The 13,788-nt window shown below is 60.3% G+C and overlaps 1 protein-coding gene across 1 annotated transcript in view; it reads right to left on the bottom strand.

Moving 5' to 3' along the window:
* Positions 1-13,788, bottom strand: part of SLC12A7 (solute carrier family 12 member 7) — a 60,402-nt gene that overhangs the window by 26,147 nt on the left and 20,467 nt on the right. The window contains exons 2-9 of the mRNA XM_003263199.4: positions 12,899-12,993; positions 12,285-12,407; positions 7,969-8,115; positions 7,291-7,345; positions 5,578-5,708; positions 4,029-4,270; positions 2,611-2,822; positions 1,560-1,727 (exon numbers count right to left, since the gene is read on the bottom strand). Of these exons, the coding sequence (XP_003263247.1) occupies positions 1,560-1,727; positions 2,611-2,822; positions 4,029-4,270; positions 5,578-5,708; positions 7,291-7,345; positions 7,969-8,115; positions 12,285-12,407; positions 12,899-12,993 (1,173 nt within the window). The remainder of the gene's footprint in view (positions 1-1,559; positions 1,728-2,610; positions 2,823-4,028; positions 4,271-5,577; positions 5,709-7,290; positions 7,346-7,968; positions 8,116-12,284; positions 12,408-12,898; positions 12,994-13,788) is intronic.

Below are 13,788 nucleotides of genomic sequence, written 5' to 3' on the forward strand. Positions count from 1 at the left end.
CCGGAGCCACGCAGAGGCTCTGCCCCCACGCCCTCCACCCACGGCGCTGAGACATCTGGAGCCACGCAGAGGCTCTGCCCCCACGCCCTCCACCCACGGCGCTGACACACCCGGAGCCACGCAGAGGCTCTGCCCCCACGCCCTCCACCCACGGCGCTGACACACCCGGAGCCACGCAGAGGCTCTGCCCCCACGCCCTCCACCCACGGCGCTGAGACACCCGGAGCCACGCAGAGGCTCTGCCCCCACGCCCTTCACCCACGGCGCTGACACACCCGGAGCCACGCAGAGGCTCTGCCCCCACACCCTCCACCCACGGCGCTGACACACCCACAGCCACGCAGAGGCTCTGCCCCCACGCCCTCCACCCACGGCACTGACACACCCACAGCCACGCAGAGGCTCTGCCCCCACGCCCTCCACCCATGGCACTGAGTGCACGCAGACGGACGGGGGAGGCTGGAGCGGAGGTACAGGGAGAGGACCCTGGGCAGATCGCCCCCTCCATAGCAAGACGGGCCCACCTTCAGGGGAGGCAAGAGAAACACCAGACACCAGCGCTGTGGCCAGGCCCTGTGGCTGACCCTGGGCTCCAGAGCTTTCGGATGCGCTGAGATGAAGTCCAGGAGCAGATGTGGGAGGGACCGGAAGGGCAGCTGCACAAGCAGCCAGCACCAGTCAGGGGCGTCCCAACAGGAAGGCTGAGTGGAGTCAGCCGGCGGCGTGTGCGTGCCACTCGGAGAGCACGGGGCCGGGCCCCATCCCCTGGGGAACAACCAAGGGCCCCACTCCCCGCCGGAACAAGGCCCACTGTTTGAGGACACAGAGGGCTGAGGTCCCCAGCCTCTAAGCTCACACTGAGGCCACTCCTAGGTGTCACCTAACAGCGTGCCAGGTGTTCCCAGCCACCCTACAACACCTTCTCCTGACACAGGCCTGCCCGAGAGAGCAGCAGACAGGCTTCTTATAAATCCATCAGGACACAGGGCAGAGACCTCAGCCACTTCCCCTGAGCCTAATAGGAAAGATAAGCAGGGGCAGGAAGGAACACACTAGAGAGAGAGACAGAGAGGAAGGGAGGGAAGGAGAGGGAGACACAGAGAGAGAGAGAGGCAGACAGACAGAGAGAGGGAATGGGGGAGGGGGACAGAGAAAGAGAGAGTGCAGGAGGAGAGAATGACAGAGACAGAGAGATGGACAAAGAGAGACAAAGGAAGAGAAAGATGGAGGCCAGGCGCGGTGGCTCAAGACGTCTGTAATCCCAGCACTTTGGGAGGCTGAGGATGGCTTGAGCTCAAGAGTTTGAGACCAGCCTGAGCAACGTGGGGAGACCCCCTCTACAAAAAATACAGACATTAGCTGAGTGTGGTGTTGTGTGCCTGGGGTCCCGGCTGCTTGGGAGACTCAGGTGGGAGGAATATTTGTGTCTAGGAGTTGAGGCTGCAGTGAGCCATGATCACACCACTGCCCTCTCAGCCTGGGTGACAGAGCAAGACCTTGCCTCAAAAAAGAGAGGGAGAGAAAGAAAGAGAAGGAGACGGCTGGAGCCGCGGGCTCACCAGTCACTGAGGGGAAGTAGATGCCAACCAGCAGAGTGAAGGAGGCCGCGATGTCGGTGAGGACATAGGGCAGCGCGCTGGCGTGGCTCTCCTCTGCCACGGGCACCGAGGGCACACCTTTCTTCTCCACAAATGCCCCCGCGTGTGCATACATACTCCACAGGTTCTCTGCCGGGCAAGGAAGATCCCATGGGTTTCTGGCACCTTCTGTCCATTGCCCCCGCCATGGGGCTGCCCACTCCCTGGCAGGTGCCACTGGTGGCCGGAGGGGAAGGGTCACAGCTTGCTCGCTGCAAGCAGGCTCCAATTCAAACAAGTTTTTGAGATGGTACCTCTGGGAAAGCTACCTCTCTGCGTCTACGGAGGGATGGTCAGCACTAAAGAGAAGCCTCACGTGCGGAACAGCCTATTCCTGGAAAGTCTGGGCTTCCCATCTCGGGTTCTGGAAAGTCTGGGCTTCCTCTCTCGGGTTCTGGAAAGTCTGGGCTTCCTCTCTCGGGTTCTGGAAAGTCCAGGCTTCCTCTCTCGGGTTCTGGAAAGCCTGGGCTTCCTGTCTTGGCTTCTAGAGCAGGTCTCATGTACCCTGCCAGGGGACCTTTTCCCTCAACCCCCTGGGGCAGGTCCGAGGCAGCCTCTCATCAGGGAAGGATGCACAGAGGGGGAAGTTACTGCCCAGCCACCACTCTCTTATTAACACAGCAAGTTCCCCACACATGCTGCCAGGAGGTCGTGAAAATAAATCCATGGCGTTAAGACCAGCTTGCTGACCATGACGGAGGCGTCTCCCTGCCACACCGTGTTCGGCTTCTATGGCTCTGCCAGGGGTGTGTACAGGGACCCCCAGGCTCATCAGCAGCAGCTGGGAAGGGGCTCGGCCAGGCAGGAGGAACTGGGGCCCTGAGAGTGACTCTAAGGCGACAGCAGCCACCAGGGCCAGCGCCTGCTGCCCCCACCACCCCCCAGCGCCTGCTGCCCCCGCCACCCCCCAGTGCCTGCTGCCCCCGCCATCCCCGCCACCACCCAGCCCCAGCTGCAGCCCTACGGGCCTCACCCAGGAAGACGCCACTGGCCGCGCCCGGGATGCCCTGGATTTCGGTGACGTTGTTCTGGGTGAAGTACTCGTCACAGGTGGCGCTGGGCTGGGAGCCGTTGCAGAAGAGGCCCCAGAGCGCAGAGGTGGCTGAGCTGTTGTGGATGATGTAGGCCTTGATGCAGGCATCGAAGCTGCGCCGTGACAGCGTGCGGTTCCCCAGGAGGCAGACCCTAGGGCGGGACATGGAGGCACAGCACGTGTGCTGCCACCGAGGTGGCTTTTACTGCCCCACCCAGCTCCCCCAATGGGCACCTACAGTGTTGCCCACAAGTGGCTCCTGGCACCCTGCACCTCCCAAGACAGGAAGGCCACAGATCACGCCGGGGACCGGGGACTGGGGACCGAGCCAGGCTGCAGCAGGAATGCTGTACCGTACAGCTGTCCCCTCATCCATGGTTCGGCCCCCCATGTTCCAAACGTGCTAAATGAAACGTTCTAGACATAAACAATTCACATGTTTTCCACTGCGCAGTGCTGAGCAGTGAGGCGGAACCCAGCAACCCCCCCGCGCCAGCATAGCCACGCGGCAGCCGCTCCCTCCCCAAGGCCCTCGGCGGCGTCCTGGCCAGGTCAGCTGTCACAATCTCCGTGTCTGAGTTCAAGCCACCCTCGTGCCACGTGCCAACGGCCAAGAGCACAAGAGTGCCGCCCCTGACGTATAAGCCAGGCCTGTGTGTAGAAAACAGTCTACACAGGGCCGTGGCTTCAGGCATCGGTGGGAGGTCTCAGGACGGGCCCCCGAGGGGAAGGGCAGCTGTGCTTCCCTAAAACAGGCTTGCGGGGTTGCGGCTGTTCTGCCTCCCTCTGTTTTGAGGCCTCTATGAGGCTGTTCCTTCAGGGGCTCCCTCCACGTGGAGACGGCAAAACCACGGGAGCCTCAAGGGGCTTCGCTGCTGGCCCTTTCTGGACCTGCTCCCTGCGGGCTCTGGTGGCCACTCCCGTGTTCCAGGACCCTAGGCCGCCTCCCAGCTTCCCCTCCAAAAAGACAAGAAAGAGCCCCTCCATGCACCTCTGGGAGGGAGAAGAGACCCAGGCCCCAGCAGCAACCAGGGCCACACCCATGACGCTCAGTGCACCTGACCGCTCTCAGGGCCGCCGGCCACCCCTGAAACCTGCCAGACCCCTCACCAGCCCTCCTGCCACTGAGGAAGGTCTTCATGCTCAGACCCGGCCACGAGGGTACCTCAGCCCACCTCACCGTTGGGTTTCCCGACATCCCCAGAACCAGCCCACAAGGTTCCCACCGCGGTCACACCCAGTCCCACCCCTCGAGGGGAGTTTCGGCATCAAGGATGATGGACGAGAGGCGAGCAAAGCCCATGGGACCTGGCCCCAGCCCCACACACCACCCACGGCTCAGAGGCCCCGAGACTCACGGGATATCCGGGGGGTCGAAGGCAGACTTGATGACGCCGGCATAGATGGCCAGGATGGACAGCACGACGCAGGCCAGGAAGACCAGCGCCAGCTTGTTGACATACTTGACGCCCACGAAGACCACCAGGGCCATGAGCACGAGCGTGCACGTGCCGTACACACGCATGTTGTGCAGCATAGCGGCCGCCTCGCCCCCTGCAGCCTCTGCCTGGAAGATGGCCGCACCCGGGGAGATGTACGTCTGCGGGGACAAGGTGGGTCAGGAGGCTGTCCCCGGACAGAACTCCCCAACGCCCGTCCCTCCCGCAAGCCCCCAGTGCCACACAGGGGCCTCCTCCCAACAGGTGCTGAGGCCATCGGGACACATCCGTGCTGGACGGAGCCTGCGGGGGTCAGCACACAGGCAATGGACGGGCAGGGGCCTGAACGTTTCCCCGGAGCCTTAGAGTAAAGCAACTTCAGGACCTGGGGCATCTGCACATCTGCACTCAAAAGAAACACCTTCTGCTAAGAGGAATGTGACTGCTGCCCAGAAAGCTCGGCCCACCCCGGCTGGACGTCCTGGACAAACACGGGTCTGACCACGCCGGCTGGGGGCAACCTCTGTTCTGCCCAGATTCAAGGGACAGAGACATGAGATGGTGCTGCTCAGCTCCCTCAAGACCAGGACAGGACTGGGGTGCAGCAGGCATGGAGGGCATGGCACCCACCCCCACCAACGGGGATCCTGGGAGTGTGGCAGCCATGGCACCCGGGGCAGGTGGAAAGATGGAGGGACATGGCCGGGGACTCGGGTTGGAACGGGTGTGGATGTGACCCCACTGAAAGGTTTCAGAACCTTCTCAGCCATGTGGCTCTCTTCAGGAGCCCAGGAGGCCGGGAACCAGGTCTGGCAGCAGAGGGAGGGGCAGAAAGACTGGGGACAGGGGCTCAGGCGGGTGTCTCTGAAGCCCTGCAGGGACAGCGGCTTTCAGAACCTCAGCAGGAAGGACAGCGCCCGTCGGCCAGAGAAGGGCGGTCCCTGTCCCCATGAGGACCAAGGAACTCAGGCCACAGTTCTCGGCCGTGCTCAGGTGATGTGGGGCATGCTTTGAGCATGCCTGTTTTGAGAAGGTGATGACATCACCTGGTTGTACATTGCTGGGCTCTGTGACCCTCAGCCAAGTGCCCAAATCAGACAGGGAAGAGGCTGGGATCCTGGCAAGAGGTTCTTCTAAGCTGAGTTCCAGCCCTGCTCCTAAAACAGCTCAGACTGCAGGGCTGCACCTACGCGGGGCTCAGATCTGCAGCCCAGATGTCTACCCAGCTTATGCCAGGCACCCCTCACGGAGGGCAGCAATGGTGCTCAAGGGGGACACGGGTCGCTGCTGAGTGCACGCTGCCCAACGGCTTCCGCCATGGCCAGAGCCCAGGAGAGCCCAGGGGCAGCCAGGGCAGTGCAGTCAAGATGGCTCAGTGTGCTGTGTGTGCCAGAGTGGGTCAGGCAGGGCCCCCTGGCATCCTGCCACAGACTGTGGGGTGGGAACCCTTCCAAAGCAGCACACTTACCAGAAAAATCTCGATGGTGCCCAAAATATACATGGCCCCTGCAAACGTCGTGCCCAGGTAGAAGCAGAGGCCGACGGCGCCTCCGAACTCCGGTCCCAGCGAGCGTGATATCATGTAGTAGGAGCCGCCAGCTGAGGAGACAAAGGTGGCAACCGCGGGTCAGGGGCGCACTTGGACTCGAGGTGCGGTCTGTGCTGCCGTTCACAGGCGAAGGAGGGCCTGTCTCTGCGAAGGCAGCGTGTAGACCCTCGTGCACCCGCAAAGCAGCACACAGAGACGCTTCCACGGTAAACCCTCCCCTCCCGAGGCCTGGCACATGTTCCACAGCGAGGGCACACGCTCTCATGGACATGAGGACCTGGTGAGGTCAGGGACAAGGCTCCCTGGGGAGCAGGAGGCCCCAGCAGGTCCCGGAAAAAGTCCCGCGTACATCAATGGCAGCCCCAGCCCCCACTTCCACTAAGTTTTGCTTATAAAAAAGGCAAAAGAGAAACTAGGATGTTCACGAGTGGCCTGGTATACTGTGAACCACGCATGCTACCACTGAGGGGAAAGCCGGGCGCAACCCCAGGGCTGCCTGGAGAACGTGGCTCTCCTTGCTCTGAGCAGCGCGTGTGGTGTGAGGAAGGGGTCCTAATGGATGCGGTCATCGTGAGGCAGAGACTGGTCCCCTGGCTGCGGAGGGAGACCCCCCAGTGAGGGCCCTTGTGCTCTCCTGCGGCCGGGGAAGTCCGCTGAGCACCATGCGATGCCCCCGTGGGGATGGGGGCCAGCTGCGTGAGGACCTGGTGCTGAGCAAGCCTGGCCGTTACCACGCACAGCACACATGCACTCGGGAGCAGACGTGGCATCACCTCAGTTCACTAGTTATTACGTATTGTAATTCATTTATTACTAATTAACAGTATCATCTCAGTTCACTAATTACATATTATAATTACTAATTAACATCATCTCAGTTCACTAGTTATTACGTACTGTAATTCATTTATTACTAATTAATAGTATCATCTCAGTTCACTAGTTATTATGTATTGTAATTCATTTATTACTAATTAACAGTATCATCTCAGTTCACTAATTACATATAATTAATTACTAATTATCATCTCAGTTCACTAGTTATTACGTACTGTAATTCATTTATTACTAATTAATAGTGTCATCTCAGTTCACTAGTTATTACATATTGTAATTCATTTATTACTAATTAACAGTATCATCTCAGTTCACTAGTTATTATGTATTGTAATTAATTTATTACTAATTAACGAGGTCAGGGCAGTGTTTTGTCTTCACCTTCCCTTGTGAGATACAGGTTCCAAGAACTCAGTTAACGAGGTCAGGGCAGTGTTTTGTCTTCACCTTCCCTCGTGAGATACGGGTTCCAAGAACTCAGCCTATGGCACACGCTGGGCTACAGGTGCCACTGGAATTGCCCATGCCTCCCCCTCCCCAGCCTGCTGCCTGGTGGGCACTGCCTACCCTGGCAAGAGACAGTCACCACGAGCAAAATGGGGAAGAAAACCCAACAGCTATGACCTCACGGCCCAAACACCAGAGGAGCCAGTGGAGAACATGCAGAAGGCCCTGCTGAGACCCCCAGGCAGCCCCTGGCCCAGCCTCGCCGAGCGGCCTCCTCGCAGTTACCGTGCGGCAAAACACAGACTCCTCTAACAGGACTTAGGGCTGCGGCTGGCGGGCACCCCTTACCTGGGACCACACCATTGGTAGCGATCGCACTCATGGAAATGGCGGTCAGCATTGTCTGCAAAAAGACAGGCGGCCATCTGAGGAGAGTTTCCAAGAGCCTGCCGGCATCGCAACACTCCCAAGGCGGGGTCTACGACCTGGCTCCGGCCGAATGCCAGCCCCCAACTCCAGGGCTCCCCATCTCAGTGGAGTGGCTAGGAAACCAGGATCTGGAGGCTCCCAGGCGCCAGGCGTGCAGTGTCCTGGTTCCCACCCCTTTCCCTATGACAGGGACCCCTGAAAGTGCCCAAGGTCCTTCCAAACTGGAGGTGATGTCATCAAAACACAGGGTGTCCCTTCCCTTGGAAGCCTCAGCCCCCAGATGCCGCCCCATGACACCCACCACTGGCCGAGATGCCCTTCCGCAGACACGGGTAAATGAGGTGCCAGCGTGCCAGTCAACACGCCAGTGCTAACCCTGGACAGTGTGGCGTCTCATCCCCGCAGCTGCCCTGGCTCTCGTGGAGGAGACGGCACTGAACGACATCTAGACGGGCGTCTGGGGAGGGCCCTACTGTCCGGCTGCCATCGCCTGAAGGCACAGCCACAGCGGCCAGGGGAGACGGCATCTGAGGAGGGCCCTACTGTCCAGCTGCCACCGCCCGAAGGCACAGCCACACCCGGCCAGGGGAGACTTACACAGGTGCAGCACATGGCCACGATGAGGAAGGACTCCAGGACACCGGCCACCCCCACGATCCACGTCAGGCGCAGGAAGAGGATGACGCCCAGGATGTTCTGCAGGCACGGCAGGTAGACGCCGATGAAGGTGCCCATGCGCGGAGCCTGCGACAGAGCATCGCGTGTCCCGGGGGCTCGGACCCCACACCCAAAGGGCGCCCCCTCCCCAGGCTGCACTCAGGCCCTGGGCAGGCAAAGCGGCCGTGGGGGCAGGAGGGGGCAGGAGTCCTTCCCAGAACAGATGGAGGTTCAGAGAAAGGCCCAGGGCAGAACCCCTGACCATCCTGGAGCGAGGGCTTAGGGCAGGGCAGCAGAACCACATGGTTGGCAGAGAACCAAGATGCAGCTGCTCCGCTGTGCCTCCCCGACAGAGGGAAACCTGTTACACTGGAAAAGTTATGGAAAAAACAAGAGGGAGAACAAGAGGGCCCCCGGCTCCATTCCTGGGATGGCTCAGGGCCTCAGATCTGACACCCTGGGAGAGCCTGAGCCTTCAGGAATGGAAGCAGAGCCAGCAGAGGGATGAGACGGCTGCTGCCCATAAAGCTAAAAAAAAAAAAATCTATAGCTCAGCATCGGCCCTAGGCAGAAACTGACACATCTTAACCGGGCATGGAGGTCACCGCGAGATAACAGCAAAGGTTCAGATATCCACCCTGGGCGCCACCCCGCCTGCCCCAGCACGGAGCAGGCAGCCTGCTTCAGACACCTGTGCCAGAGAGGGGGACACACCCCGTGCCCTGAAGAAACCTGCATGGGCAAGAGTCAGCAGCACAGCCAGGAGCAGGCCAACGCCTGCCAGGCAGCCCCCCAGCTCCACTCGGGACGGGCCAGGCTGGGGCAGAAGTTTCAGCTCCGTCCCTATTGCCTGCTCAGCCCCACTCCCACCATGAGCAGAGGCATGTGGCTCGGACCTGGAGGATGGCTGGCGCCAGCACAAGGTGACGTTTTAACAGGAAAACATCTCAAGGTCAATACAGAAAAGGGGGAAGGTTTTATTTGAAGACACTTCCTGTGAACCACGGCCACAGTGCGGATCAGAACAGGCCCCGTGCGGAGGCTGAGGAGGGGCTTTGATCCTGGGGTTCACACGGCCCAGGCCTGGGGGGGATGGGAGCGGGGAGCAGGTGAGGGGCAGCTCCCAGGGAGAGCACGCTGAGCACCACACCACAGAAGCAAACAGGGTGGCTTCCAGGGTGACTGTGCCGGAACACCTCCCACAGACAGGCCGAGGCCGGGGCCAGGGCAGGGCTCTAGGGCTCCACCGACTTTAGGACCCTGGGGAAAATAATGTAAGAGAGAAGCCCTGGATCTGAGAGCCTGGGGGATTCACTTGGTTCCCTGAGCCCTAGGTGGGAAGCAACAGGGGAGCCACTTGCTTCTGATAGGGGCCCTGGAGAGTAGAGGAGAGGGTGACGGGGCCGGGGGCCGCTGCTGGGCCCTCCAAATCTGGGTACGCCTTGTTCTTGGTGCCAATGAGAGAAGGGGTGGGGGATGGTGGAGAACCGGCTTTGGGACATTCTCATTGGATAAAACTGAGAGCCCAGGACAGAGGTGACAGCAAGGCTCTGGGGACAAGTGTTGCTGTGACTTCACAGCGAGGCGTCAGCTAATGCAGGAGCCGCCAGGCAGAGCTCCGGGCAGAGACGCGGTCCACACAGGGGCCCCTGCCCTCCAGGCTCAGCCTCAGATCCCAGGGCCCCGTGACAGGCGAGTCAGAAGCTGGTTCTCGGCCAAAGGCGGGGGATCCTGACTCCTCACGAAAGGGCATGGCCGGCCTTGGCCTCTTGGTTCGCGCCTAAAAGGCAAATTTAAGGCTCAACCTGACCCAGTTTCAGGCTCAGGAGCCTGGAGATGCCTGGGCCCTTGAAAAGGCTCCTTAATGGGAGCAGGTCTGCTGGGGACAAGCCTCTGAGCCTGGCCAAAGAGGACGAGGGGCGGCCCCTGCCCTTCCACCCCAGGGGCCGAGCCACGGTCCCCTAAGGGAGCTGAAGGATTCACTGCCAACCGAAACCTGCCACTGTCACTCAACAGGCCTGCTGGGGTCACGGGCCCTGGTCCGTCCACGACTGAAATGCAGGCGGCATCAGCCTGGGGCACCTGCGTGTTGTCCCTGAAGGACAGAGGCCTGAGAGCCACCAGCCTGGAGATAGGGTTGCCAGGGAGGGCCAGGGAAAGCCTTCCAGGTGGGAACCTCCTGGGCCCTGGCCCACAGTGTGCCATGAACAAACGCACCTGCCTGGACGTTTCACTCATGTCTCAGGACCAAGTAGGGTGAGAGAAGCTGGGGTGTGCTCTCTATGGGCACCTCATGGCAGGCTGGGCTCCACCAGGCAGAGGGGTTGGAGCTGGGTGGCCAGGCCAGTGGTGCCTGAGCCCAGCCGAGCTGGAGCTGAAGCCGGTTCCCGGAGTACTCGGACCAGGCCCGTGGGAAGGCACCTGCTCCCTGGAGAAAGGCAACATCTCCCTAGGACACAGACTCCAGCACACAGAAGGACAGACAGGGAAGGCCTGTGGCTCCTGAGTTTTGGTGCCAGAGCACCAGCCTGAGCCCATGAGGCCTCAAGGTAGCGCCCAGCATGAGTGAAACCCCAGAAAGGTGCTGAGTGCCGAGCCCAGCAACACCCAATTCCGCCGTGTCCACGTGCAGCAGTGATGGTCCCATCCCAAGGGCTGGCCGAGCTATGGACAGGCAGGGCGGCCACAGGCTTCCCAAGCCGGGAAGGACCCAGCAGGGGAACCAGAAAGAGGTCCAGAGATGCAGCTTCTAAAGAGGCCACTGCCCTGTCCTGGGACAACAGCCAGGGCTGAGGGCCCTCATCAGGCCAGGCCCCACCCCGAGGTGGCCGCACGGTCACGTCCCTCACTTGTCTCTGGTTACTTCAACCCCAGAGTGAGGCTTCTCAAAAACAAAACCAAGTGTCTTCAAGTATCCTGGAAATGCAGTATTAATTCCACTGCGTTTACAGTAAAAGGAAGGAAACAGGCATCTTCAGGCGCCTGACTTCCCAATCGCTGTGCGGGACCCAGGTTAGCGGAACACTGGACGCTGGCAGGAGGCGCTCAGGGGTGGCGTCGACGCAAAGCACAGAGTCCAAGCTGGGCGGATGCAGGGGAGGGCAAGGGGCCGGCCGAGGGACGCCCCACTTGGTGGAGGTCACACACAGCAGGGGGGGCCACCCTCCCTGGACCTAGGGGCGCCTGGCTCAGCACCTCCTTCCTTCCTGCTCACCGGCCTCTACCTGGCACTACAAAACCCTCCCTTCTGAGAAGATAGGGATCTCCTGATAGTATGTTTAGAGTTACAAAGCTAGGGAAAATAATAGGGGGATTTAAAAATCACCCTAAAAAGCCAACGTACGCCCTTCGCTGACTGCCGAAGGAGCGGGGCACAGGCTCGGGGCTGACTCGGGAAATGACAATTTTGTGTCAAGACTGGGGGAGGGCATCGCCCGGCTTCAGAGCGGGGCCTGCGCTGCTTGGTTTCCTCCAGTGGATTTTGTTGTTGTTTTTTGTATCTTATTCTAAAGCAACGCACACGTATTTGGAAGAAGATTTAAAAAGCAGAGGGAGTTGAGAAGAAACTGAGCCACCCGCTGCACCCCCACAGCGAGGACATGAGATTTCCCCCAACACGGGTCCAGGGTCTTTCTCGCCTCAGGGTGGCTCTCAGGCAACCCGTCTGTGCAGGACGGCAGAACCCTCCCGAGGATGCTCAAGGGGATTCCACACCTCGTCGCCCACAGAAATCACTCAAGGGAAACCTTTCCCCACTGCACCCCCTCGTTTCCTAGGACGGATTCCTGCAAACAAATCCTCAAGGAATAAAACTGCATGGAAAATGCTACCAGGCTAAGTGTCCCGGACAGGAAATGAAAAGGAGGGCGGCCCCCTGGAAGCACCGAGGCCACAGCACCCTCTGGAAGGGGCCACGTCCCGGCCTCTCTGCACCATGCAGACTTCTCTCCACAGCAGGGGACAGGGCCGCTCCCGCAGAACGAACAAAACACCCCAAGTTCACTTCTCAACAGGGAACCCAGCGCCCAGATGCATGGGGGATGTCACGCTTCCCCGGATGGTGGAGAGGGAAGAGGGCTGCACAGGAGCTGCAGGGCAGGCACCATCGAGCCCTCCCAGGAAGAAAGGGCTGGACGTGGCCACGACACCAGAACTCAGGGCAGCCCTTCTGACAAGCAACTGCTTTGCCGGCGTGATCTGACTGTGCCGGGACACATGGGGCGGGGACTGGGTGGGCACGGGCAGGGCGGCAGTACCTTGGCCTCGCGCCGCCGCGTCTCCTCGTCCTCCTCGTGCTCCACCACGCCCTGGCTCAGGTTGGTGTAGTTGGCCAGCTTGTTGAGCAGCGAGGACACCATGGGGTTGCTGTCCATCTCCTCCTGCGTGGCGTGGACATGGGTCACAGGCGGCCCTCACCTCGCCGTGCGCCCCCCGAGCTCCCTCCCCGTGTTCAGGGTGTGGAGCTTGGGCTCTCACCTGGTCCTCAGCCCCTGGGTCTGAAGCGAGCCAGAGAGGCCTGGACACCTGTGTGGCAGGTCTGAGTCCGAGGCCAGGGCCTCACTGAGTGGGGCCACCCACCCATGGCAGGGACCCCAGGATGCCCAGCACTCAGCAGCTCCAAGGGGTTCCCATGGGGCCGGAGCACCCTAGATCCAGGAAGGAGCCCAGAAGGCACCAGCCGAGGAGCACATCCCAGGTCAAGTGCGGGACTGGGCCCCCTCCATGGCCTTCAGGACAGGGAGGCCCCAGTTCCTTCCACGTGGTGTCCAGTCCTGTGGGAGGCTCCGGCCCGGGGTCCCCAGGGGCTCCTTTACTTTTCCACATCAAAGCAACGGCCCTGGCACCTTCTTCTTCTAAAAAGTAAAGTTACCTCGAAAAGTGCCATGTTCTTTCCTTCAAAGAAGCTCTCTTGTTCCACCTCGACATTGTTGAGGAATGGGCTGTTTTCTCTCGGATTTCCATCTCCTAGTGAGGGAAAAACAATTCAGAGTCAGCTTAGAAGGAACTAAAAGCAAGCACAGAAGGCTAACCACAGACCTTGCATGGAGGGCTCTGGTCCCCACCAGCTGTCACCTCTAAACCGTGGCTAAGGGTGATACTTCTCACACACTCTCCTTCCTTTCACACATCTGTGTTCCAAAGAAAGGGGCATTTCTGAGGGTGCACGCTAGTCCCAGGACACATGCTAGCCCCAATGCGCAAGCTATCCCCAGGACACAAGCTATCCCCAGGACGCACGCTAGCCCTAGGATGCACGCTAGCCCCAGGGCACACGCTAGCCCCAGGACACACGCTAGCCCCAGGACACATGATATCCCCAGGGCACACGCTAGCCCTAGGATACACGCTATCCCCAGGGCACACGCTAGCCCCAGGACACACGCTATCCCCAGGGCACACGCTAGCCCCAGGACACACGCTATCCCCAGGGCACACACTAGCCCCAGGACACATGATATCCCCAGGGGACATGCTAGCCCTAGGATACATGCTATCCCCAGGGCACACACTATCCCACACACACATCATCATTGAAGACAAAGCCCCCGAAAGCCTAGGCGAGTGAGCTGTTCAGCCCAGGGCAAGGGCACCTCCCTCTGGCATTGAAAATCTCTCATTCAGCCAAATGTGGGCAAAATTCTCACTTTTAAAAGTCGGGGGTGGGGGGCACCTCCTAGCCTTGCTGCTTAATCCGCCATTTCTGAGGGACACAGAGGACTTCCCACTGTTCCCTGTTGAGGACGCTGCCCACGGGCTCTC

Source organism: Nomascus leucogenys, chromosome 6, assembly GCF_006542625.1.
Source record: "Nomascus leucogenys isolate Asia chromosome 6, Asia_NLE_v1, whole genome shotgun sequence".
NCBI lineage: Eukaryota > Metazoa > Chordata > Mammalia > Primates > Hylobatidae > Nomascus > Nomascus leucogenys.